Source organism: Eublepharis macularius, chromosome 7 (genome assembly GCF_028583425.1).
Source record: "Eublepharis macularius isolate TG4126 chromosome 7, MPM_Emac_v1.0, whole genome shotgun sequence".
NCBI lineage: Eukaryota > Metazoa > Chordata > Lepidosauria > Squamata > Eublepharidae > Eublepharis > Eublepharis macularius.
The window spans coordinates 98,616,939-98,643,562 of record NC_072796.1 but is presented as its reverse complement, the minus strand read 5'-3'; the positions used below and the strand labels follow the sequence as shown (position 1 = coordinate 98,643,562).

Below are 26,624 nucleotides of genomic sequence, written 5' to 3'. Positions count from 1 at the left end.
TAGAGTAAATATAACAGTACAGTATGGTACTTATTTACTTTTTAACAACATCTACAATATTACTTAATACAAGTTACAACGAAAAGAGGAAAAGGAGAATAAAATCTGGTTAAGAAATATAAAACGTTGTGATGCAACGTCCCCCCATGGGTTAGTAATGACTAGACACGGGCACGGACAGCATTACGAACAGGAAAAAACCCCACAAACAGCCCAATCTGCTGTTCGCAAGCGAGCTGTTTGTGAGGCCGCATCCTAAACAAACAGGTGGCCGTTAAAATCCTTGTTCGTTGCCTTCGGCAGCCATTCGGCAAGCCAGACAGTCTGGCACCTGCTGCAATCAATCCTCTTGGCAACCAAAGAGAGGGAGGGACTGAACTCTGTCTGAACTCCTTCTGGCTTTCCTTCTGGCTTTAACCCTTCAAAGTACTTCCAGCAGAGAGTCCCATTTTTGCCACTATGAAGAGAAAATGACAGCCAATGGAGAGACCTGTGGATCATGCCTTTCCCAGGGTGCAATCTCTCTGAAACTTGGGGGGGGGGGGTCTTCAGAGGACAGTGAGGACTATGTCCCCTGCAAATCTGGTGGGTATTGGACATTGGGAAGGCCAGTTTGTGGGGTGTTTAAAGGGCCCTGCTCCTTGCACGTGGCAGGAAAGGGCCCTTTAAACTATCAGCTGACAGGCGGCAGGGGGAATCCCCACCTGCCACCTGCCAGCTGATAGCTTAAAGGGATCTTTAAAGGGCCAGGTAAGTGGGTTTGAGGGGAGGGGGGTTAAGTGGGGGGTTTGGGGTGGGGGGGTTCTGGCTCCCATGAACAATGAACATGTCCAGGAACAGTCTATGTTCATTCATGTTCGTTGTCCATTGTTCATTGATGGCACCGAATGACAAACAGGGTGTTCGGGGTTTTTTTCTGTTCGTGCCCATGTCTAGTAATGACTCGGTGCTTGCCCAGGGGACTACCTTTACCTTTTAAGAAATATATAAAATTGTGACGTTTAATTGTATAATAATATCTGGATCCAGCTATAGCAGAAGTTCCCAACCTTTTTGGTCCTGTGGGCACATTTGGAATTCTGACATAGTAGGGTGGGAGCAGCCACAAAATGGCTGCTATAGGAGATAAAGCCAGCCACAAAATCACATGGTAAAGATCCTTGTACCATGGTAGCAACTTCTGCCCAGCAATGTTTTTAAAAATCTGCCCAGCCAAGCAAAAGCCCCATCTGGCCCCACTTACTTTCTAAAAACACTTGGTGGGCACCATGTTGTGAAGCCCTTAGCTAAGGATATCTATGTACAGAAGCATTGTTCCTTGCATATATTTCACATTGCTCAGGAATCATTCATGGGTATAAATCTGATGTGCAATCAAATGTATATCATAATGTGTCTATGAGCATAGATACTATCTGTCCACATGGAATTATTTTCAGTGGAATGAGCATTTTAATATTTATTCTCACTACATGGTAGTGAACTGAGATTATAATGAAAGTCTGAATACAGACCCAGAATACCTTGCCATTGTAGACTACAAAAATAAGCAGTCACATAAATTCTAAACAAATGCCTTGGGAAAGTGATAGGATAGGTGAAGGCCAATAAATTGAAGCTCAATCCAGACAAAACTGAAGAGCAGTTGATCAATGACCAAGCTGCTTAAAGACTGAGGAGTCAGCTATCCTGGAAGTAGCTGCTGTCCCCCTGAAGAAGCACATTTGTAGCTTGGAGGAACTGCTCTATCTTGGCCTACTGTTGGAGACACAGGCCTGCTCCATAGATTACAGCACCTTTTATCAGCTATGGCCATTCCTTAAAAAGCACCATCTGGTCACATTAATACATGCTCTGGTCACATCCAAGTTTGATTACTGTAATGTGGTCTAAGTGGGGGCTGCCTTTGAAAATGGTCTGGAAACTTCAATTGGTTAGAAATGCAGCAAAGATAATATCAGGAGGGGGTGATTCTTGGATCATCTCATCCCAATTCTAAAAGATCAATTTGTTACTGTTTAACAATTCTTATCCTGTTAGGTTTATATCACGTTTAGTAAGACACGAGCAGGTTCTCTGGGGTGGTGGCACAGAGAATAAATAAATAAATAAATAGATCAGCAAGACTGGAGTAGAACTGAGACAGTGGGGCACATCCCACAGATGAAGCAAGGGGATGCTACTGGGATTGATTGAGGCACTGAGCCACCACAGGGAGCATGATGGACCAAAACATGACTCTGAAGGTAGTGTGACTAGAGAGAAGGTGGCAGTAGAGAAGGGTGGAGCCAGGGATGTGGTGGTGTGACACTGACACTGGAATTGACATGCCTCTTTTCTGCTCAGCATATGAAGAAAGTGACTGGAAAAGAGAAGGATGAGTACCATAAGGAGAACCAGGCAAGAAAGGAAAGATAAAATGAAATAAAAAGAATACAACACAGAGATAGAGTAAGGAGGAAAGCAAAGAGGCAGGCGTAAGTTAGGTGTCAAGAGACAAGAATACCAAGGAGAAAATGGAATTAGAGAAAGTGATGGCTGAATAGGCCTGCTCCTTGGGGCATGATTAGTAAAAAAAAAATCAGTATCTAAAAGGATGAATATTTGAAATATTGTAAGAAGGAAAAATCTCAAACTAGATTAGCCACAAAAGCTGAAAAGCGAAGGGACGAAACCCAATCTTTTACCTTGCTTAGAAGAATTATGTTATCAATTGAAAAAGAGAAACTTAAAGTAGAAATTTAGTGAGAAACTCAAATTCTGTCCTGTATATATTGAGATAAGGATTCAACATCCAAGCAAAATTAACTGTAAGATAACTGGAAGCATTAGTGAGAAACAAAAGGAGAAAAAACAAGAGAAAGAATTTAATAGAATTTGACTACAGTGATACTGCAGGCCAAAAAAGAATGAAGATAGTACAGCACCAAGACTTAAGAGAGCCCAAAAGGAAGCGTAATCCTGGTATGATGAGAACTTAAACGTTAATGTGATCACTAATTGAACTTACTGTGATCATCCTACTGAACCCCTTCACCAACTGCCTCAATGGTTTGCTTGAACTATGATTCAAATGCCTTGCTGTGTAGTATTCCACATGCCCAGCAGCTGCTTGTTCTATAGGATCATGATAGTTTGTGACTTGGTAAATAAGCTAAATATCTAAGTATTACAGTTTATGACTTGCTTTTGCATCATGCAATCAATGAACTAAATCTTCTGGTCACCACGAAAAAGGCATGAATTCTCCTAGTTCCTACTGAGGTCATCAGTAATCATTTGCCAAGCACATAGTCACTTACAGCTTACCTCTTCTTTGCAGGGACACTGTCAAATGCATTGTTTGGGTGACCTACAGGGAACACACTGATTGTATTTTCATTTGCACCATATACACTGCATACATTACTTACTGTGATCAGAGACAAAGCATGGAGAACAAAAGGTCATCCCAAGAAAAATAACTACAACTTCCACGAGACAATGTATCCCAATCCAGACAATTTTATGTCCTTTCTTTTTAAATCTCATCTCATTTCAAAATGTGTTTTGTTTCTTTTAATAGTGTGCCATAGCAATTGGAGGCAACAACATTAGATATGGGCTGATGGCTTATGGAGAAATATATAACTGCACATGCCCAAGCATGTTGAAATTGTTCAGACACAAAAAGTATATAGAAAGTTCAAATCCAGTAATTGTAATTTGCAGTCAAGCCAGAAACCAAACGTGATGCTCAGGGCCTGACCTGTGGATGCCACTATCATTTTATAATGATTTTAAAATGCTGCGAGGCCCAATTCTGAAGCTCCCCAACACACACACACACACACACACACACACACACACTGTTTTGGCACTTGAAAAGGCAGAGGGGCAGGGAATCAGAGCACTTCAACCCGCCACACTTCAGGTCCTTGTGGTATTTTAAAATAACTTTAAAATAACAACAGCATACACATCCAGTTTGGTCCTGAAATAGTTAACATCTGCAATAGGTGCAGAGTCAATGGGCCATAAAATGCCATCATGCAACCTATAAATCTAATTTTAACAACAACAATAACTAGTAGCACACATGAAATGGTGAGAAGTCACAGGTTTGACTCCTCTTAGTTAACATGGCATGATTTTTTTAAAAAAAAATCCTGTTCAACTCTAGAGAGGTGGTATGAAACTTTAATACATTCTAATTCAGCAGGTTCATGCTGGAGTCTCCCACTGAAGTTCTTTTGTTGAAGAATGGTGAGTTTCAGGTCAGATTTCTTAGCTTAGCATAGCTAGAGTTTTGTTTCTGCATCTTTCTTGATTCAAGTTGACTTTTACATTGTGGCATTTTTCCTTTTGTAGACCCTTGACCGTGCTGCTTGTTTTCATATCTCCTACATAAATTGTCCCATTTATTGCAGTGGAAGAAGTGGGCTCTAGTCCACAAAAACTTAAAATGTTTGCCACCATTACATACATTATAGAAGTATGAAACCACTCTGTATTAGGGTCAGGGTTGTGTACTCTGACCTAAAAAAATTGCTGTGCCAAGAAAAGCAAATCTAGGACTTGTATAAATTGTACACATTATGAAACTATGCACACCATATATTTAATTCTGCTGGTGGCCATCTCAGACCTGGGGTAATCCTGAGGTTTGCAAATAATATAAAAGCTTCAACAATTACACATAAGTGATTTAAATTGCCCACAAAGTAACCTGTGACATCTGTGCATGTGGAAATGCAAGAAAATTAAAAACTAGGTATGCTGAAGGAAGAAGGAAAGTACACAATGGGAAGGCAAGTATACAATGAGAGGGTTAGGCAGGAGGGAAAGAAAGGCATGCAAGCAGGAGGAGGGGGAGACACACAACTAGGCGGGTTGGGATGGCAGCAGACGAAGAGGAAATGGTTGTAGGAACAAGGGGTTTCTCCTCTCCCACAAGTCCTCACAGGTCTCATACTTGAGCGTTCCTTTTTGCATAATTTATTTTACTAGTGATATGGAGATGTAAGAATGAAGAGCACTGAACCCCTTTTCTTGACCACTGGAAGTGCTACTTTCTGCTTCTCAGACTTCTGAGTTTTTACCATGCATTGACCCAATACTTTCATCTCTCTCTTTTAAGCACAATAGCTAAAATTCATTTTTGATCCTATATCTCATATTTTGCTATCCCAAATGATCTCTTACTAAAGCTGATGAATATACCAGTTAAGGATTGCAGTCCTAGTTATAAATGCAGAACCTAATTTTTGCAGAAAAATATAAGATAAGGAAAAATGCTCCTACATTTGAAAATTATTATGGTTTTGATAAAATTGTTGGGATGGACCCAATCTAGAATAAGTAGAAGTGTGCGAGATGAGGAATTTTCCCACCTCTTCCTTCCCATTAAAGCCTGCTGTTCCCCCTGAAGTCATACACATGGAAATCAATGTACCCCCCAAAACAGCATAAGGTAAAGTGTAAATCACCAAAAATCAGTCCTCCTTCATAAGCAAAAAAGAGGATTGGAATCTAAACCCTGGTATCTAGAAATGTATCACTGCTTTGGCATTTTTAGCACTAGTGTTTATAATCTTCACCTTCTCATAGCTTAGATTTACCTGCTAGTTTTATGAAGCACTTTCACATGGTTGGATCTATTGCTGAAAAATTACTTAGTTTCATCTTCACTTTCCCAGGTCCTCCAGCTAGTTTAGTTCCATTTTCTTTTATCTTGGCCTTTCCTGCTTCATCCTTCTTTTGCTCTCCTTGCCTCTGCTCCCCACCACCTCCAGTCTCAGACAGCACTGCATCTTTCCTCATGCACTGTCTCTCAACCACAGGCTTTCATTACATCACAACCTGCTAAATGTTGGAAAGGATGGGCACGAACAGAAAACAAACAAACATGATGTTCATTGTTCGTTGCCATCCACGAACACGGACTCACATGAACAACCATGAACATGGCCCTGTTCGTGAACATGTTCATGGTTGGCTGTTCATGGGGGCCAGCAGGCTCTCCTCCAGCCATCATCCAAGTCAAGATCCCTACTGCACCACCTGGCATTTGAGAGAGAAAGGGAGAATCCTGACCTGAGCAAGCACCAGGAAAGGTACCAATAAGAAATAATAGCTTGGCCCCAGAGCCTGGCAGCAGCCCTGGAACTTGAAGGGGTAGATCCCTACCGCACCACTCCCAGAAACCTTACCTGAGCAGGCAGCAGGAAAGGTACCAATAATAAATAATAGCTTGGCCCAGAGCCTGGCAGCAGCCCTGGAACTTGAAGGGGTAGATCCCTATCCCCCCACACAAAAAGAAAATTCAAGCTCCAATGCACTCTATCAAAATACCAACAGCAACTGTCTCTCTCCCTCTCCACTGTTTGCAAACTAAGCCAGAGCTAGGAGCCCCTCCCCCCTGCTTTTTGCTCCCTTGTAACACATTTGGAGCTCCACACTTGAAAGAAAGACCGCCTATCAAGCTAAATTGGGCTTAGATTGGGGTGTCCAGGGCAACAGCAGGAGTTCAGACAGAGTTCAGTCAATCCCTGCCTAAGTTGCCAAGGGAATTGATTGCAGGTGCCAGACTGTCTGGCTCGATGAACAGCAACGAATAGCAACGAATGAGGCTTGTGACGACCACCTGTTCATTTAGAATGGGGCCTCACAAACAGCTTGTTCGCGAAGAGCAGATTGGGCTGTTCACGGCTTTTTTCCCCATATTGCTGTTTGTGCCCATCTCTAATTAGCACCTCAGCATGTTTCCTTTACCAATACAATAAGATAGCAAACTGAATTTCTTCCGAAGGTGCAAGAGTTGAGCATGCGTAGGACAGCAAATTTTTGATTTTCTTCTTGAAATCAGTATAGGATAAGGTACCATTTATGACTTAAACTTACTTAGACATGTTTGTAAAGGAAGCTTGCAGACTCAGTGCAGGCTGTGTTGCTACCGAGGACAAGGCTGAGGTGGAGGCATGGTCCAGTGATGGAAGAGGAGGAGTGGCAGGAAACCTCTTCTGAGAGCAACAACATAGTTGGTGCCATTCCAGAGATGCACTGGCAAGAGCAAGACGCTTTCCCACCCACCCATAAAGTTGTGAAACACCAGTGGGCCTGTCACAACTTTATGGGTTTGGCTGTTTTGAGGCATTGGGTAGATCCTTAAGGGGTGAGCAGGGTGGCTCACCCCTGTGGAAAAGGGAGGCAAGGGACCAGCCAGCATGGCTGATGGCAGAACAACACTTGCCATCCCAAAGGCCAGCATTGGGCTGGGGTGTTATGCATTGAACAGCAAGCAACCTTTCGATGCCAAAGCATCCGCTGCCCAAATGCCTGGCCAATGCTCCAATCTGGCTGTAATCAGTAAAGTTGTGGCCATTCCAACCAAACAGAGGTGTCTGTGTATCATTTGCTGGAACCCAGCCAGAAAATAGCACATAGGTAGTAACCAAAGTCCATTGAAACAAAGATTGCACAGATTCATATAACAATTTTTTTTAAAAAAAACTTGTATCTATCACTTCATGAAAGAACTTGTCTTTCCTATAGTTGATGGTCTTCCTTCTTTCTAAAGATTAGCAGTGCTTCCCAAATATTCTTCAGCCAGTCAGAAATCTGAATCTGGGAGGTCCAAATTATCTGGTGGCATGATGAATCGAAATCCATTGTTCTGTTTTTAGTTTGCAAATGGAGCATATGCAGTTTGTGGAGTTTTCAGTTTTCTTCTGTTCATTTGTATCTTGTCCCTGCTACATATATAAACAGAACATCACTGTGACAGAGAGAAGACAAAAGTTTACTAGCAACAGTTAAGCCAATGACAGAGGAGCTGGCTGGGAAGGAATAGGAACTGGCTGGTAAGGCGTCAATTAAGATTTGAGAATTGGGTTTTAACATTTAGAAGAAGTCGGATAGAATGCAGAGTTGTTAGTTAAAGGGTTAAACCTAACAGGAGTTACTGTCTGCATAACTGAATGTATAAGATGTTGATGAGAACCACTTTCCCCATTACAAAGTCCTCATGTTTGTTGGTAGATAGGACTTTGCATCACATGTACAATGGGAGTGGGACATTTTGAGCCTGCCTGACTTACACATGCCTTTTTCTCCTTGTGACCATGGCACATGACTAAAAGGTGGCTTCAGCATCCCCTGCATATTGCTTAAGCAGCTACATGTACGTTTCACAATGGAGCCAATAGTAGCTCCACAGGGTGGTTTGAGGAACTGAAAACAGCACTGGAGGGAAGGCTGAAGCCACTTTCTATCAACATGCCATGGTCAAAAGGAAAAAAAATTGTATACATGTGTTGGAACACCTGATGCAATGTCCTTGTGTCATCCAACAACAACACCAGAATGTTGCCATGTCATGTCTGGAAAAGGGTCGTTCTCTCCCTTTGGCCTGCCTGTTCTTTGAAAGCAGAAACCCCATATTTACTTGTCACTTGTTTATATTTACATTAGTTTGTGTTATTATAAATAAATTTCATTCTAAGTCATTTTTTAAAAGTAAAAGCATCTTGTCTCTGTCCTATTTACTTCTCCCCTTAATTACCACTCACAGGAGGGTGGGTTTTGTAAACAAGCCAGAATTCTATCCCAGAACATTATTCCCACTGTGAATCCTTGGTGTAGTAAAGATGGTGGAAAGGGGACAAATCCTGGCTTGGTGTCTGGTTAAGTGAAGTTTCTAGAGGAAAATGTCACAAGAGTATATGCCATGATGTACAATTGCAAAGTATATGCTATTATATCAATTCACAAAAGCACATTAGTAAAACTAATTAGTAAAAAAAATTGCATGATCTTATTATCTTCCCATTACAATTAACAGCTTGCAAAAGCATTTTTCTCAGGACACAGCAAAAGTTTGAAATCACTAGTTGCATCAAGAAAGAATGAAATGTAGATACACATAGAGATGGGCACGAACAGGAAAAAAAATGAACACAATGTTTGTTGCCATCCACAAACAGTGATTCACGAACATCAACGAACATGACCTGTTCACGAACATGTTCGTGGTTGGATGTTCATTGGGGCCAGACTGGCCCCCTTGGGACTTAGAGAGCCCATATTCACAGGGAGTGTTCAGAAGACTCTCCTCCAGCCATCATTCAAGTTTGTTCAAGAAACCTGACTTGAGCAGGCAGCAGGACAGGTAATAATAATAAAGAATAGCTTGATCCCAGAGCCTGGCAGCAGCTGTGGAACCTGAGGGATTAGAGCCCCACCCCAATACATACAGAAAAAAATCATGCTCCAATGCACTCTCCCTTTCTCTCTCAAATGCCAGCAACAGCTCTCTCCCACTCAGTTCAGACAGTCCCTGCCTACATTGCCAAGGGAATTGATTGAAGGTGCCAGACTGGCTTTACGAACGGCTGATGAACGCCATGAATAGGGCTTGGAACGAACACATGTTCGTGGAGAATGGGGCCTCATGAACAGCTTGCTCACGAACAGCAGATTGGGCTGTTTGTGGCTTTTTTTTTGTTCGTATTGCTGTTCGTGCCCATCTCTAGATACACATACAACTTTTGACATTTCAATGAAATGAGGCTCAAGTGGAACTGTTAGAAATCTACTTGTTCCATTTATATTTTGCAGCTGGTAGCCATACTTTCCAAATTGGGAAATGAATAAATCCCACCCACCCCAAGATTTCATAAGTAGGAGTATGCACTTTAAAAGTTTTCAACTTACTTTAATTTCTGGATTTTAAGGAAGGCATGCTTTCTGTTATCCCATATTTTCAGGATTGTTGTTACTAGTTTAGGCTTCCACTTTGGGTATATTTTTTCAGATTCTGGAATTTCATGACCATTCTTTTTCCATTTCCCACCCTCTACGGCAGCAAGAGCAGAGAGGGAGAGAGCAGCAACATGCCCTCAGAAAACAGCTGTTTGGTGGTACATGTGCCATGTCTACCCCTATAGAAAATAACAACTACTACTACTATTACTACTACTACACTTATATACTGCTCTTCTAGACAGATTAGTGCCTCATCCAGAGTGGTGAACAAGTTAGTATTATATTATCCCCACAATACAGCTGGGGAGCTGGGGCTGAGAGGAGTGGCTTACCCAAGACCACCTACTGAGCTCCTGGCAGTAGTGGGATTTGAACCAGTAGAGTGCTGATTAGCAGCTGGACCACTTAACTACTGTGCTACATCACCCTTTAAAATTTCAAGGGTATATGTTCCACCAAAAAAGCTAGGGGAGGGAGATAAAAAACATGGTGTAATGCCTTCTATTATCTTAGGAAGGGTCCCAAGAGGTTCTTCCATGGCCCAAATGTGTTTGTTTTCTCAGATAGTTCTCTTTTACTGTACAATTCTTGATCCCTCGTGCCTTCCTCACACCTCTGTGTCTTCTACCATAGTGATCTCACTTGTCATTCTGCTAATCCTCCTTCCCATGAGGTGGTCTTTCTCTCAGGCCCATTCCTTGCCCACCCCGGCTGGGTATCCCCAGTCCATTCCAGCACATCATGGGCCTTGGAGTGGTCATCAGGCTTGGTCACTTCCTCATGCCTTTGGAGAGCTAAGCAGAGCAGGGCCATTCTCCAGGCTCTGGTCTCTTTTCCCACCCTTGCCTCTGGCAGCTCCTGCAACTCTGCCACCTTCCTCTGCTCCCCTTGGACTGGACCTGGTCTTGTGGGCCTGTTGAACTCAAGTCTCCCCTCTTACACAGGCCTCTGTCAGCTCTGGTGCTGCTGCATCCTCCTCACTAGCTCTTTTCCAAGCCGTTCCAGGCCAAGCTGCCTCTGTGGTCCTCTCTCCCCCTCTGCCTGAAGCCTTCTCAAGCCTCCATGGCTCCCTCTCCAGCCTTCTCTTGCAGCTGGCCCACTGCCAGACCTTAAAGGCTGCAACAGCCAGGGCTGGCCCCACTCCTCCATCAGCAGCAGTATGTCATTTCCAGCCCAGTTATTTTTACTTCCCGCTGGGCAATCAGGAGCGATCTCTTGGCACCCAGGTGGCCACACAAGGTTTTAAGTTTAATGGCAACATTATTTTGAATGCTCACAGAGTCAACAGCCCTGCTGCAGCCCTCCCCCCACCCCCACCCCCACCCTCTGACAGGAGCATGAGGGAGGTATTTCTCTGGAAGCAGAAACTCTGGAGGCAAAGAAAACAATGGCCCTTTAGTGTTTGCCAGGGGCACTTCCTCTCTCTTCTTCTCCAATCTTGCACCTCTCAAGATCCAAACATTCCAGAAATTCCAGGAGACAAATTCTCATTATTCCTGGAATTTAAGGAATACTTAGGTCATTTTGGATATTCCCAAACTGACCTCAAACAGCTAATTTCAGCTCATGTATATCCAAATGTACACTCCTACTTCATAAGTTCATTGCTATCATGCTGGTTCTTTACAATAAACTTCAACTATAACCATGTCCCTGGGAAAAAGCTAGCTCGAAGGGCATGTTTTGAATTATTTTTGACTTAGTCCACAAGCATCAGTCCTCCTCTCAATATTTACAATTACTGGGCATGGTAATGATCCTATATTGAAAGTCCAGTTACAAAACTGAACTCATTGCAATGTACTAGCTTATAAAAATTACTTTTTTAAGTGTGGCCATTTTACAGCTGTAGGTTTAGCATGATGTTCTTGAAGCCAGTGAATTAAAATAAAACAGGCACATGTATAAGTTTTAATGGTCACAAATATTTCCTTATGCATTCAAATGCAAATTTTTTCATCTAGACTTTGTACAGTATTTTACACTAGATGATGATTAAAACCTTCTGAAAAGGAGGCTTCATAACAGCACAAGCACAAGCAGCTATGAGTGATAGAACCATCCTTGCTTTAATAAAGAACTGTTTCTATATACAAGTAAAACAGGAAGCTATTCAGTAAAGAAGCAAAGGGAATTTGCATGATAGTAGCATGATTATATTTGGACTAGAAGCAATCGACATGAGTTGTAGCACTTTTGTCATTTAGAGTGTGATTACCTGCACACCAGCCTATACTTGAAAGAGTGCAACGATCACTGAGAAAAAGCACTATGATCAGTATAGAAAAACAGTCAAACAGAAACACTCCATTACCTTCAGTTTGTTGTGTCTCCATTCCTGTTTATTTAATATAATGGTAACCTTGAAAATGTATTAAGTGATGCAAGGAGCAAACCTCACAACCACAATCACTAACCAGATTGTCAAAAGGCAATAATAATCTCTGAAATAGGTGATGCTGAAGCCCGTTACCACATAAATCTATATATACTCTAACTGATAATTCTAAATGTTTAATAAAGGTAAAATGCCTTTGAACCCATGCCCGGGCCAATATACATAACCTCTGAAAAATAGTATCAAAGCAGCTGGTAATCAGTCTTAAGACTCTGTATGCCAAATTCATCTTCCTCACTCCTTAGAAGTCCATCCTGCTTCTGTGGCCTCAGACAACTCCACCCAGACCCATCCTACTCTCTGTGCTTCAGCACATCAGCTATCTCTAAAACTCAATTCATATGTTGCTAAAATGGCACGGCAACTGAAAGGAACTGCTGTAGTGGGAAGGAATTATGTTATTCCACCAACCTATGTGGTTCCTCTCTGAAGACATTGCCAGGAAAGCAGAGGACATACAAACACTATAAATCTTTGCCTGATGCCAAATTTACAGTAATAACTTTTGGGATTCTGACTTCTGTTAGCCTGTGTATTTCTAAATCATTAGTGTGACAGTTTAACCAAATTTAACTAGTTATAGTGTCATGTATATATTATACAGTTATACATTGTTCTTTAGGTCTTTTTGTTGCTACTTTGATTGGTAGTTTGTTTTGTTATGAACTATTATTCTGGATGTTCCCTTTGGTTTAAGGTTGCTGTTGGTTGCATTTATTATATTTACTTGGTTGAATGTATTTATTGGAACCTGCCTCAATATCTCTGTTCAGAATGTGGTACAGAAATATATTACACAATAAGGAACTGTAGCAACTCCTACAGCACTGAAAGTAATCTGCATACCAGATTATTGATCTTGCTTCCCTGTACCACTTATAAGGTAGCAGGATTCTGCTCAAGCGGAAGCTCTTTGAAGAGGCTTCAAAGGAAGCTCCCCAGTAGTATATCATTGGCGTAAGTATGTAAATAGAACTATTCTACAATAAATTGACTAATAGCTTGCTCTTGGTTTTGAAATTACAGCTGTTAGCAAATAGGATACAAATAAAATGTCCTGCCTTGTGAGTGTTATCCCTGTCAGGGCTTGCCGCTGCTGCCGCTGGGCGTGGCCCTGGGCGGTCTGCTCCTGACATCACAGGGGGGCCAGGGATTCTGCAGGACCCTGCTCTGTGGAAGGAGGGGCGGTATACCTCACCCAGACTCCCTCTCAGTCCACTCGCTGGCCTGCTCAACCTGGCCTGCTTACCCTCTGCGTCCTCCTTCATCTCCTCCTTCCAGGACTCTCCTCCAAGCCTCCACCCTTGCATCTTACTGCTCTCACTCCACATCATCACTCCTCACTCACACCCACCACCACAGGGCTCTTCCCAGCCAGCTTTTATAGGGCTTCCTTCTACTGCCCCACCCCTCTTCCAGCCTGGCCTTGGGCTGCACCAAGCAGTTGCAGCTGGGGTAGCTGATCTGGCCCCACTGACCAGCACCAGCTGTGCCTTGTTCTCTGGCCGCCCAGCCTCCCTGCCTTGGCTGATTGCTGAAGGCCTGTCCAGCTGCAGTCCCCTGGCTAGCAGCTCGGCCTCCCTGGCTGAGCTGATGGCTGAAGGTGGGTCCAGCTGCGGCTCCTTGGCTGGTTGCCCAGGGCTTCCTGCAGAGTGCCTCCAATAGCCCCACCTGGAGTGGCTTGGCTTTTGGCAACCCCTGGGCCAGGCTACTATTTTCTAGCTGGGGCGTGGCTTTGGGTTGTTGGGGCTGCAGCTGCTTCTCCTCCTCAGGTAAGGTCTTTGGGTGGGTGACTGCTGGGCTCCCAATCCCTCTGCCCTTGCCCCCTTCTGCCTTGCCTAGCCCCCTTTCCCTCCCTAGGGGAGTGGGACTCGCTGGCCTCTCTCTGTCTCCCCCTGCCTCCTGAGGCCCTGGGCTTTTGCCCCTTGCCCCTGGCACCGGCAGGTTCTGGCTCCATTTGCCTGTGGGAGGGGTTGACCTGCTGTCAGCTGGCTGACCAGTTGACCTGCTGTCTGCTGGCTGCCCCCTCTGTTTGCCCGTCAGCCCGGCTGACCTGCTGTTCCCTCCTACCAAGTCTGGGGGCTGGGACTCAGACCCCGGACACCCCCCCCCCCACTTAGCTTTGAGTTGTGGGGGTCAGGGTCAGACTCAAACATGCGGGACATGAAGTCCGCATCCACATGCTGCGCCCCCTTGCGGTACTTGATGGTGAACCGGAAGGGGAGGAGGGAGAGGTACCACCGCAGCACACGGGGGTTGTGTGCCTTCATGCGGTGGAGCCATTGCAGGGGCGCATGGTCCGTTAGTAGGACAAAGGGATTATTGGCCAGGTAGTATTGCAGGGCCCCCACTGCCCACTTGACCGCTAGGGCCTCCCGCTCCACTGTTGCATAGCGCCTCTCTGCGGGCTGCAGCTTCCGACTCAGGAAGAGGATGGGGACGTCGGTTCCGTCACGTTCCTGAGTCAGGACTGCCCCAAGGCCGGTGTCAGAAGCGTCTGTGGCCAGCGTAAACGGTTGGTCAAAGTCCGGGTTCCACAGGGCTGTGGTATTAGAGAGGGCTGACCGCAGGTCCTTGAAAGCTGCTTCTAGTGCTGGGGTCCACCGGACTTGGTTGGGCAGCCCCTTCTTTAAGCAGTCTGTCAGGGAGGCGGCTCGGGAGGCAAAGTGGGGGATGAACCGCCCGTAATACCCCAGTAGTCCCAGGAAACGTCGGACCTGCTTCTTGGTCCGGGGCTGGGGGGCATCAGCTATCGAGGCCACCTTGTCTGGTGGTGGGCGAACTCGGCCTCCCCCGACCACAAAGCCCAGGTACTGGAGTTCCTGGAACCCCAGGTGGCTCTTCTTTGGGTTAGCCCGTAGTCCGGCTCGCTGGAGGGCCCTCATGACAGCTTCCAAGTGTTGGAGGTGGGTGGGCCAGTCTGGGCTGAAGATGATGATGTCATCTATGTACGCCATTGCATACGCCCGGCACTCTCCCAGCACTTGGTCCACCAGCCGCTGAAACGTGGCAGCTGCCCCATGTAGACCAAACGGCATCTTCTTGAACTGGAAGAGGCCTCGTGGGGTGGCAAAGGCTGTCTTCTCCCGGTCCGCTGGCCGCACGGGCACTTGCCAGTAGCCCTTCGTCAAGTCTAGGGCCGACAGGTAGCGGGCGGACCCTAGGTGGTCTACCAACACATCTGCTCGGGGCATGGGGTATGCATCGAACTGGGCCACCTTATTCAGTTCACGATAGTCGATGCAAAATCGGGTGGTCCCATCCGGCTTGGGCACCAAGACTATCGGGCTCCTCCAAGCGCTTCGCGAGGGCTCGATTACCCCAAGCCTGAGCATCTCGTCGGTCTCCTTCTCCACTGCCTCCCACCGCTTCCTGGGGATGGGGCGCCAGGTAGCCCGGGCTGTCTGCCCCGGGTCTGTTGGAATGGCATGTTGGATCAGGCTCGTGCTGCCCGGCCTGCGGGAGAAGACCCCGGGAATCCGAGCCCAGAGGTCTTGTAGCTGGGCCCTCTGAGCTGGGTCGAGCTGAGGGTCCACCTTGGGCTCCTCGAACTCCGGGGCATCAGTGGTCCAAGGCAGCACACTGTCAGGGAGCTCTAGCGGGTCCTCAGCCACGCCGCACTCCTCTTTTGGGCGCTCGTGCCACTGCTTTAGGAGGTTCACATGCAGGGTCTTCCGCCGACGCCGGCCAACCCCACACTGGACTTCGTAGGTGGTGGGGCCCAGCACCCTTCGAATCTGGTAGGGACCCCTCCATGGGTCCCCTTCCTCTCTTGGGAACACCGAGTGGTGCACGAGGACCTTCTCTCCGGCCTGGAAAGTCCTCATCCGTGCACCCCGGTCATAGGCGGCCTTTTGCTTTGACTGGGTGCGAGTCAGTCTGCGATTTGCCTCCGCTTGGGACTGTTGCACCCGGTCACGGAGCCGGCTCACATACTCCTGTATGGGGGGTGCGGGGCTGCTGGCCCGGGGCCCCCAGCGTTCCATCAGCCGGGAGAGCATCCCCCTTGGCTTGCGCCCATATAGCAGCTCGAATGGGCTGAAGCCGGTGGAGGCCTGCGTGGTCTCCCGGAGGGCGAACATGAGCGGGTCAATGTACAAGTCCCACTGGTGAGGCTTGTCCCGCGTCATCTTCTTCAGGGCCTCCTTGACGGTCTGGTTCAGCCGCTCTGCCAACCCGTCTGTTTGAGGGTGGTAAGCCGAGGTGAACACCTGCCGGATCCCCAAATTCCGGCAGAGCTGGCGCATGGCTGTGGCACGGAACGGGCCCCCCCGATCCGTCAAAATTTCGTCTGGCAGCCCCACCATCGCGAAAAACTTGGACAGGGCCCGTACCATCCCTGGGGTCTGCATGGTCTTCAGCGGGATGACCTCGGGGAACCGCGTGGCATAGTCCACAATCACCAGGGCAAAGCGATGGCCCCGGGGTGTGCGTGGCAGCGGTCCGATGAAGTCCATTGCGATGCGTTGGAAGGGCGTCTCCATGACGGGCAGCAGGGAGAGGGGGGCCTTCGGCGGGCGGCGGGCTGCCACCCGCTGGCAGGTGGGATACGAGCGGCAGTGGGCCTTCACGTCTGCATTCACGGAGGGCCAGAAGAATTGCTCAAGAACCTTCCTCAGGGTCTTGTGGTGCCCCAGGTGCCCGGCCCAAGCGTGCTCATGGGCCGTGCGGAGGACTTCTGCCCGATAGGCTGCTGGCACGAGTAGTTGGCGGACCTCCCCCTGGCCATTTGGGGCACGAGCTAGGCGAACCCAAACCCCTCCTTGCTTCTCGATGCGAGGGAGCCGTTGGGACCTCCGTTCATCCCGCACTTGCTCCTCCTCATGAGTGGCTGTCTCTCGCAAGCGCTGCAAGGACTCATCTGCCCCTTGAGCCTCACGGAATGGGCGGTCTGCCAGGGTTCCAACTGGGTCTCCAGTCCGTGGTTCTGCCCCTGGTCTGGTGGAGGGACCCTCTCCCGGGTCGTTGGCCTCCTCCACTTGCAGAGCGGTGGCAACTTGTGGGTCTGTCAATTCCCCTGCCGCCTTCAGCCGAGACCCGGCGATCTCTGGGGTGTCTCTTCCCAATTTCTCCGCTGCCTGCTGGAGGAGCCTGAAGAACCCCGGGGCATCTCTTCCCAGCAGTATTGGTACAGGTAGGTGAGCTAACTGGGCAACTTCCATTTGGTGGTGGACCCCTAGGTACTCTATTGTGATTAGGGCCGTAGGGTACGGCTGGGTGCGGCCCATCACATCTGTCACCGGGATCCAGCGGTGCACTGGGGTGGCAGCTGGGAGGAGCTGGGGCCGAATTGCTGAGACTGCACTCCCAGAGTCCAACAGGGCTTGTAGGATCAGCCGGCCTATCTTCACGGTGGCGCATAGACTCTGCACCTGCTTGCCAGGCGGTGGGTTATTTTCCCAAACGAGGGCGCAAACCCTTGGCAAGGCCTCAGTGAGCGCGCCAGCTTGCATCTGCAGCTCCGCTGTCTGTGCTAGTTCCACTGGAGCGGCTGGGTAGGCTGCCTCCAGCTTTCCCCACATCCTATCCTGGCGTTCCTCCAGCCACGGTCCGAGCTCCGCTGGGGCGGCAGCCTTGGGAGGCCGCCCCTTGACTGGCGCCTGCGTCAGAACGTCTCTCCCCGTACGGGCCACCAACTTGTCAGGGCTTGCCGCTGCTGCCGCTGGGCGTGGCCCTGGGCAGTCTGCTCCTGACATCACAGGGGGGCCAGGGATTCTGCAGGACCCTGCTCTGTGGAAGGAGGGGCGGTATACCTCACCCAGACTCCCTCTCAGTCCACTCGCTGGCCTGCTCAACCTGGCCTGCTTACCCTCTGCGTCCTCCTTCATCTCCTCCTTCCAGGACTCTCCTCCAAGCCTCCACCCTTGCATCTTACTGCTCTCACTCCACATCATCACTCCTCACTCACACCCACCACCACAGGGCTCTTCCCAGCCAGCTTTTATAGGGCTTCCTTCTACTGCCCCACCCCTCTTCCAGCCTGGCCTTGGGCTGCACCAAGCAGTTGCAGCTGGGGTAGCTGATCTGGCCCCACTGACCAGCACCAGCTGTGCCTTGTTCTCTGGCCGCCCAGCCTCCCTGCCTTGGCTGATTGCTGAAGGCCTGTCCAGCTGCAGTCCCCTGGCTAGCAGCTCGGCCTCCCTGGCTGAGCTGATGGCTGAAGGTGGGTCCAGCTGCGGCTCCTTGGCTGGTTGCCCAGGGCTTCCTGCAGAGTGCCTCCAATAGCCCCACCTGGAGTGGCTTGGCTTTTGGCAACCCCTGGGCCAGGCTACTATTTTCTAGCTGGGGCGTGGCTTTGGGTTGTTGGGGCTGCAGCTGCTTCTCCTCCTCAGGTAAGGTCTTTGGGTGGGTGACTGCTGGGCTCCCAATCCCTCTGCCCTTGCCCCCTTCTGCCTTGCCTAGCCCCCTTTCCCTCCCTAGGGGAGTGGGACTCGCTGGCCTCTCTCTGTCTCCCCCTGCCTCCTGAGGCCCTGGGCTTTTGCCCCTTGCCCCTGGCACCGGCAGGTTCTGGCTCCATTTGCCTGTGGGAGGGGTTGACCTGCTGTCAGCTGGCTGACCAGTTGACCTGCTGTCTGCTGGCTGCCCCCTCTGTTTGCCCGTCAGCCCGGCTGACCTGCTGTTCCCTCCTACCAAGTCTGGGGGCTGGGACTCAGACCCCGGACAATCCCCATTTGTTTCCAATGTCTTATTGTTCCTAAAGCTGTGCCTTCCATAAGCTCCTCTCAGGAAGAAATGACATTAAGAGACAAATTACACAAGGAGGAATACATGAAGAGAGTCACAATGTTATCCGGGAAGCTGAGTTTTAAAAGTGATCTGAAGGCTTTGTCAATTTCCCCTGTCTACAGAGCCAGGGAGATAGCTGCTCAGAAGGTTTGTTAATTTCCTCTTTGCCTCCCAAAGGCTCTGTAAATTTCACCTCCCCCTTCTAAGAGGTGAAGAGGAAATAAACCTTCTGAGCAGCGATCTCCCTGGGTCTGTAGAGAGGGAAAATTAAAAAAGCCTTCCGATCTCTTTTAAAACTCACCTTCCTGGCTAACATTGTGACTCCCTTCACATGCTCCTCCTTGTGTAATTCGTCTCTTGTAGTTTAGCTCTAATAAAGAGAAGACACTGAGGCTATCAAGAAAAATATCCATGTGACTGGATCTGGTGGGTGGATTTCAAATGCTACACTTGCTGCTGGGGAACAGCTATGTGGAAGCATTTTCAGCAGTTTTCACCAATGAAGTAATATTTCAAACTACCTTTACCAGGCAAGGGAAGAACTGGGGAAGACACTGCTAGTTAGCAGCAGCTGAATAATTTATTATCTGCTCTTCCTGTGAACGGGATCAGAGTGGATCACAACATAGATAAATAAGTTTACAATTAAATCAACATTAAAAGCATCAAAATAGTTTACACAATAAAATTTGGTGACCAAAAACATCTCCTGAGATGGAAGTGGGCAGACATTAATATATTGGTACAGAAAACTGTAGGTGAGGGGATTCTTCTATTCCCCTCAACAGGAGACCAGCAGAGGAGCTTGTACTCACCTTGGCCTCAACCATATGCCTGGCAGAACATCTCTGTCTTGACGGCCAGTATAAGGATAGTAAATCTCATTGGGCCCTTGTTCCAACAGGCAGAGAGTTCCACCAGGTTGGTGCCAGGACCAAAAAGGCCCTGGCTCTGGTCGAGGCCAGGCGAGCATCCTTGGGGCCAGGGACCACCAGCTGCTTGTCAGCTGAATGGAGCACCCTCCGGGGAACATACAGTGAGAGATGGTCCTGCAGATATAGTGGTTTCAGTCCACTAATGGCTTTATAGATTAAGACCGGAACCTTGAACCTGATCCAGAACTCCACCGGAAGCCAGTGCAGCTGGCATAAAACCGGTGTTATATGTGCCTATATGGTGTAGTCATAAGGACATGTGCAGCTGCATTCTGGACCAGTTGTAATTTCCAGATCAGGCCCAAGGGAAGCCCTATGTAGAGCAAGTTATAGTAACCTAATCTGGAGATGACTGTTGCCTGGATCACTGTCATTGGGTCATGGATTGAAAGGTAAGGAGCAAGTTGCCTGGCCTGACACCGATGAAAAAAGGCAGACCTGGTGATCACTGTGACCTGGACCTCCATTGATAGGGAAGATTCCAGGATCACCCCCAGACTTCTAACCATCAGAATGGGTACAAGAGATGCCCCATTGAGGCTCAGGAGCCAGATCGCTGAACCCAGCAGACCACAACCCAGGTGCAGGACCTCTGTCTTCATAGGGTTCAATTTCTATCAGTTTGTTCTCCTCTCTGCACACAGGTATACATAGGCTGGGCATGCCCAGAGGTGTGAGCCAAAGATTTTTTATCCTTTGGAGACAGAAGACCTGCTTGAACATTGGAACTCTCTCCACTCTTTCTTGGTTTTTTCCTTCTGTGTATATATTTCTGTTCCCCCACCCCACTCCAGGAGAAAAGCAATATAAAAATAATTCTAAATAAATACCTTCTACAGATCATTATGAATATTGGCCCTTAGTATATGTTCTGCATAATAAATATTCAACATGTGTAAAAACTCTCTAGTTAGCCTGATGTAGTGTAGTGGTTAAGGGCTACTTTCTGATCTAGCGGCTTGCCTAAGTAACCCTCTATGAAACTCAGCATCTCACCTCATTCAAATAAATGGATAATAATACTGATACTTCATAGAGGAGCAAAACCACGTGCCAGCCATGGTGGCAGCAGGCATGAAAACAACATACACACATGCCGTTCCTGCACTGCTCTCCGCTGTCCCCACCACACTCCTCCCCTTTTTCTTTCCTCATGCTAGGACCCCTGTGGCTCAGAAACTTAATCTTTTGCCTCAGTTGTACTTTCCCTACTAAGCCACATGGTAGCAGTACAGCATGGCTCAGCAAGAAAGAGAGGACAAGCCTTAGGACTAAAGCTGGAAATAGTGTATGGGAGCTTTGCTTTCCCCTTCCCTGGATACTCCCCCACAGGCACCGTGTTCATGACTCCTAGGGGACAGCACCAGTTAGGTCCATTCTAGTAGGCGGAAAGCTCTGTTTTCCCTTCCCAGAAACAGTTACCTATCATCACAGTTGCAAATTATGAAGTTTGCTGATGACTCATTATTAAAAATTATATATGCCACCCTTGTAGATGACAACAAATTCCCCAAAAAACACAGCAATTGTATAAAAGAACTTGCTCTTTCACCTTAATCCCCGAGTGATCTTCCAAATGGTTAACCTTTTGGGGAAACTCCATCCCCAAAATAATATTAACTGTTCTCTTCCCAGTCCTTGCATGCAAGTTGTGATAACTAAATTAAGATTATATGATACTGCATGTTCATGGAATCTTAAATATCCTACACAAAAGCAGAAATCTGTTCACTGGGCAGAGAACTGGAAGTATATCAAACTTGACCTCTCTAGACAGGATCAACCTCTCATTAGCAGGCAGGATTGATTCTGTCTATGAGTTACTGTTCATGTGTGTTTCTAAAAATCATACCAAGTAGATGATCATTCTGAAAAGCAAAAGCTCATTTTGCAGACACATTTTCCCATAATTGATCTTTGTACAGTTGGGGATTACAATCTTTGGGTCCTACAGTAATGTATAAGAACTGTCCAGCATGACATAATCCAACTTTGTAATATAAACTCTTTCAAGGACCGGTAGATTCTGGACATAACTCAGCTAAAGTTAAACAATTTTGTCACTAGAATTTCAGTGGGACTGTGAGAATCTTTCCTCCTAAATCAGGACGACTCAATAGCATTTTTGGTTGAATCAAGACCTTAATTCACAGATCCTTGAAAATCTCATGTTATGATGCTGTATAACATCATGTTGGATATCTTTTATTAATTATTTAAATATTATTTCTTACAAAATGTAGAATGGAGAAGGGCTTTCGACAGTTCTGGAACAAAGTGTAGGGCCACAAGAAAAAGATAAGCTCCTATGATAAAGTGTCACCTCATGAAATATAAGAAGCAAATAAGTACTCTAGAACAAGCAAACAGCAAGCATAATATTTCTGTGTTCTACAAAGATATAAAAAGAATTTAATTTGTTCTTTCTGGAACCCAGTAGCAATACATCCTTACCATATATTCCATATTTGAAGCTTGTGGATACACTTGACCTCGTAGCTTATTATGAAGATCCAAGATGCTTTGCATATCACTGTCTGTGATGGCCCTTTTCCCTCTTTGCTTGGCAGTCCACCACTCTCCATCCTCATCCATGTATTTTTCCAGCAGCTGTTCAAAAAGTGTTGCATTGGGAAGTACCATAGCAGAAACTGCTTGAGCTATGCATAGCAAAGCAGTTACTTTGAACCATTCCTCTGCTACTCGTTTCATGATGAATGATCTCAAAACTCCTGAGTTACTTCTAAAACAAAACCTTCTTCCAGGTCTGCAGGCTGTAATAGCAAAAGAAAGCAAGATAATTTTGAGGTTTAAGGGCTGTACTGAGCTAATTTACTAAATAAGTCAAATGATGTTTTGAAGACAAGTATGCCAATGTGGTATCTAGGGAGACTAAGGAGCCAGCTTATGCAGACACTCAACGTTGACATTGTGGGTTTGAACCGATAACTTATCTTCAGATCCATGAAGTGAAAAGTGTAGTTAGAAACCTGTACTTCAATGCTCATTTGAGAGACTGTATGAAAGAAACTCATTTTCCCCATGAACATACTAAAAAGAGCCAGTCATAGAATTCACTGAATAAATCTGTCCTCTTACAACATCCTCTTCAAAATATTTTGAAACTGCAAGACAAACTTAAAATAAGAATGTAAAGAATCATATGTTTTTGAAACATGGGGAAATCCAGCCAAAAGAACCACCAAATTCAGTGGGAGAGATGCTTAACTCTGCCATGGAAATAACAACAACATTCAATTTATATACACGCAGCACTAATGATATTCATTGCTGGCTAGATCATATAGTGCTTTGTTCCACATTACAACAAAATTCAAAACTTTCAAAACTTCTAAGTCACAAGCTGACTTTATCATGAATTACAAGGGATAGGTTACTTGGGTATTTTAAACTCAACCTTCTTTGGTGTTCTCAAAAATTCCACTAACAAACGTTTTGGATAGTTCTCTGGATGCAAAGCTGCACTAGTTAAGCAACATGTAAATCCCACAGAAATCAGCTGAACTTGCAAGTATTTGGCATAGTTTGGAAAGGCTACAATCACACCGGCGTTTCCTCATCTCTGTTCAAAACTATTTGTGGCCAAGGTTATGGACCCAGTTACTGGGGGAGAGGTGGAGAAGGACCACATTCTTCCAGACCCGAACAATGTCATGCATCACTTTAAAGCAGAGATTAAATCGAACTCGGTGGTTGCTCTCCCACGAGAAGGGCCCCTACCCTTTCCCACGCGACCCCCCGCGTGCCAAGGGCCCGCGACAGAGCCTCCCCCTGCCTTTCCCCTCCGGAACCCGTTGCTCGGGGGTGGGGTGGGGATAAAGAGCGCGAGGGCAGCGGGCGAGCTCTTCCCTCGAGGTCTCCCTCCCTCGCGCGTTGGCCCAACTGCAGTCAAGGTCTCCGTTCCCTCAGGGATGCAAACGTGAGAGAGGCTTTGCACGGCAAGAAGGGGGGGGGGCGCAAGAGCGTTGCTCTCTCTTACCTCGTCGCCTTCGTCGCCGTCGGTCCTGCTCAGAACCAAACGCTCTCAGCTCCTCTCGGGGGTGGGGGGTGGGGGGGTGGTTGCTTAGCTGAGAAAGGCGGGCTCCTCCGACCCTCAGAGAGCCGCGCGAGAAAGGCGCCCGCGGCGGAATTCCTCCTGCCCCCGTTGTCGCGCCCTCCGCTAGACGCTGCTCGACGGGCTTTTCTTCCCCTTCCCGCCTCTGAATTGCGCTGCCGCCGGCCAGAGGAGCTCAACGCTTCTCGCCTTCGCCTGCTCCGCGACCAGACATTTATCCCGAGCTCGAAGGGCGCCCACACCCACCATGACGCGCCCTGGCCGCTCACCCCTCCCCAGCATGCCGCCGCCGCCGCCTGACCCCGTTTGGGTGATGCCCGGTTGACGGCACCGCAGCCCACCTCCGGGGCCTCGCGTGATGTCAGCCGGCGACCTGCTCCGGGGCGGGTCAGTGGGCAATTATGTTCGTTTTTGTGGGAACGGAGGGGACGGAGATTTACCTGGCTGGCCCGAGAGTGACCCCCTCCCCCAACCTATTAGAGAAGTGCTACGGGTTTCCCTGAGGGATGGCTTGGGCTGAAAGGGCCAGATGAATGACAGGCATTTAACAGATGGACGGGTCTTATCATGGGAATGCGGTAAAGGGAAGCTGCGCCTGTTAGAGTTTGTCTGTCATGCAACGGTTCGAGGCAGTGGAGTTTGCTAGAAAAAGACCACAAAAAGACATTCCTATTCAGTCACCTTCTCTCCACCTGTAGAAGTGATAATATTCAGTGGTAGAGCACAAAGCACATACATGCTTTGCATACGGAAGGTGCCAGGCTCAATTCCTGGCATCTCCCAAGTAAGGTTCTCAGGCTTAGAGAGCCTTTCTGAATGCCTGTGATAGATGCTGCCAATCAAAACAGACAATATTGTGCTAAATGGACCAGTGGTTTAACTCTGTAGCTTTGTATGTTCATGTTCTTTTTAAAGTGAGAAATCATGCAATTTGTGAACTGGATGACAGTATAATTATAATTATTATGATTATTAACACAGAAATATGAAGGCAGGAAAATGGCACTTCTGGAATCAGTGCCAGTAACTGCCGGCTCTTCACTCAGCCTACTAGTTGACATAAGTCTTGGTACTGCACATGCAATCTAGTAACTCAGGTAACATTTGAACTGGGCCTATATCACATCACTTTGTGGTAAACTGGCTCTTCTGGCCTTATCTTGGTTGACAGTGTTGTATGGTGGTTAGTGTTGGTCTAGGATCTAGCAGATTCAGGTTCAAATCCCCACTCTACCATCAGCAGCTTGCTGGGTGATCTTGGTCCAGTCACATGCTCTCAGCCTAGCCTACCTCACAGGGTGGATGTAAGGATAAAATGGATGAGAGGACAATATAAGCAACTTCGGGTTCCCTTTGAGAAGAAAATTAAGTAAATAAATAAATCCTGTAGGGTACCAAAAAAAGTCAATGTTTCCAACCAATTCCTGTTCATGAGCTTTGAAAAATCCAAACCTTTTTTCTTGATGTTCAGGGAAAGCAAATGGGACATGAAGCATCACTAGATCTCAGTTCAGCTTCCATCACTAGGGACATGCACCAAAAAAATTGGCAATTCTCTATTTGGTAAGCCAGCACTTAGTATTGAAAGACCATAAGCCAGCATTGAGTAGGGGTGTGCACCAAACAAACAAACAAAACATTAATTCAATCCAGAACTGGGTTTCAGGGATACCAAAAAAAATCTGTATCTCTGAAACTAATTAATTGATTGATATCATTCATTGTCCACCTTTTTCACTGAGACTCAGTAGATTACACAATGTGAGATTAGTACACTCAGTATCAAGGACATTTCCATAAACAATGCCAAGAGGTAAATAAATAGAAATTTATAAAGACATAGTATTAGCAGGAATCTAATACAGAGTTGAAGAAATGATGAAAGAAAACAAGCAATTCCAGGACTGACATTAGACAACATGAAGCACAGGTAGCTCATAGGAGCACCTATTTAAAGCAACAGATAGCATGTAAGGGAACTTAGTGGTGGAGTCCATGGTGAAGCATCTGAGACCCCCTCCCTCTTATCTGAGTAAAAAGCCTTTTTGAATAATTTGGTTTTGCATTGTTTGTGGAAAGCCAAGAGAGTGGAGGGTCTCTTGACCTCCTCAGGCAGGCCATTCCACAGGGTAGGGGCCACCACAGAGAAAGCCCAGGTTTGGGCTGCTTTTGATTTCATCCATGTGCAGGTGGCACCTGCAGGAGATGCCCTTTAGATGAGTGAAGTTGCTGTGGAGGTACATAGGGAGAGAGGCAGTCCCATAAATATGCCAGACCAAGGCTGTGAAGAGCTTTGTATGTGATAACCAATACCTTGAACTGAGCATGGTAACAGATAAGTAGCCAATGGAGTCACTGCAGGATGTGAGTGATGTTCATGCTCGCTCCTGATAACAGTCAAGCTGCAGCGTTTTGCACCAATTGGAGTCTCCTAGTTAACTTAGATGGGACACCTATGTATAGTGCATCACAACAGTCAAGTTTTGATGTTACCATAGCATAGATCCAGGTGGCCAGGTCGGCCAGGTCAAAAGAAGCCATCTTCCAGGTTAGAGTGAGGTTGTAGAAAGTATTTCTCTAATCCGGTTAGAGAATCTTGAATTTATCCATGGGGGCGGGGGAGGCATTTTTCAAGCAAACTCCATCAAATTAGCAAGGAACCTACTCCTTCCTCTCCACTAAAGACCCCCCACATCTCAGAAAGATTGGGGTCCAATTCTATGCATGCAAGGCTTGCCTCCACTTC

At 47.0% G+C, this 26,624-nt stretch overlaps 1 protein-coding gene across 1 annotated transcript in view; it reads right to left on the bottom strand.

The window, feature by feature from the left end:
- CRISPLD1 (cysteine rich secretory protein LCCL domain containing 1) overlaps positions 1-23,855 on the bottom strand; it is a 47,742-nt gene extending 23,887 nt beyond the window's left edge. Inside the window, exons 1-2 of the mRNA XM_054985195.1 lie at positions 23,804-23,855; positions 22,258-22,577 (exon numbers count right to left, since the gene is read on the bottom strand). Coding sequence (XP_054841170.1) covers positions 22,258-22,515 — 258 coding nt within the window. The 5' untranslated portion in view covers positions 22,516-22,577; positions 23,804-23,855. The remainder of the gene's footprint in view (positions 1-22,257; positions 22,578-23,803) is intronic.
- Positions 23,856-26,624: the final 2,769 nt, after the last annotated feature.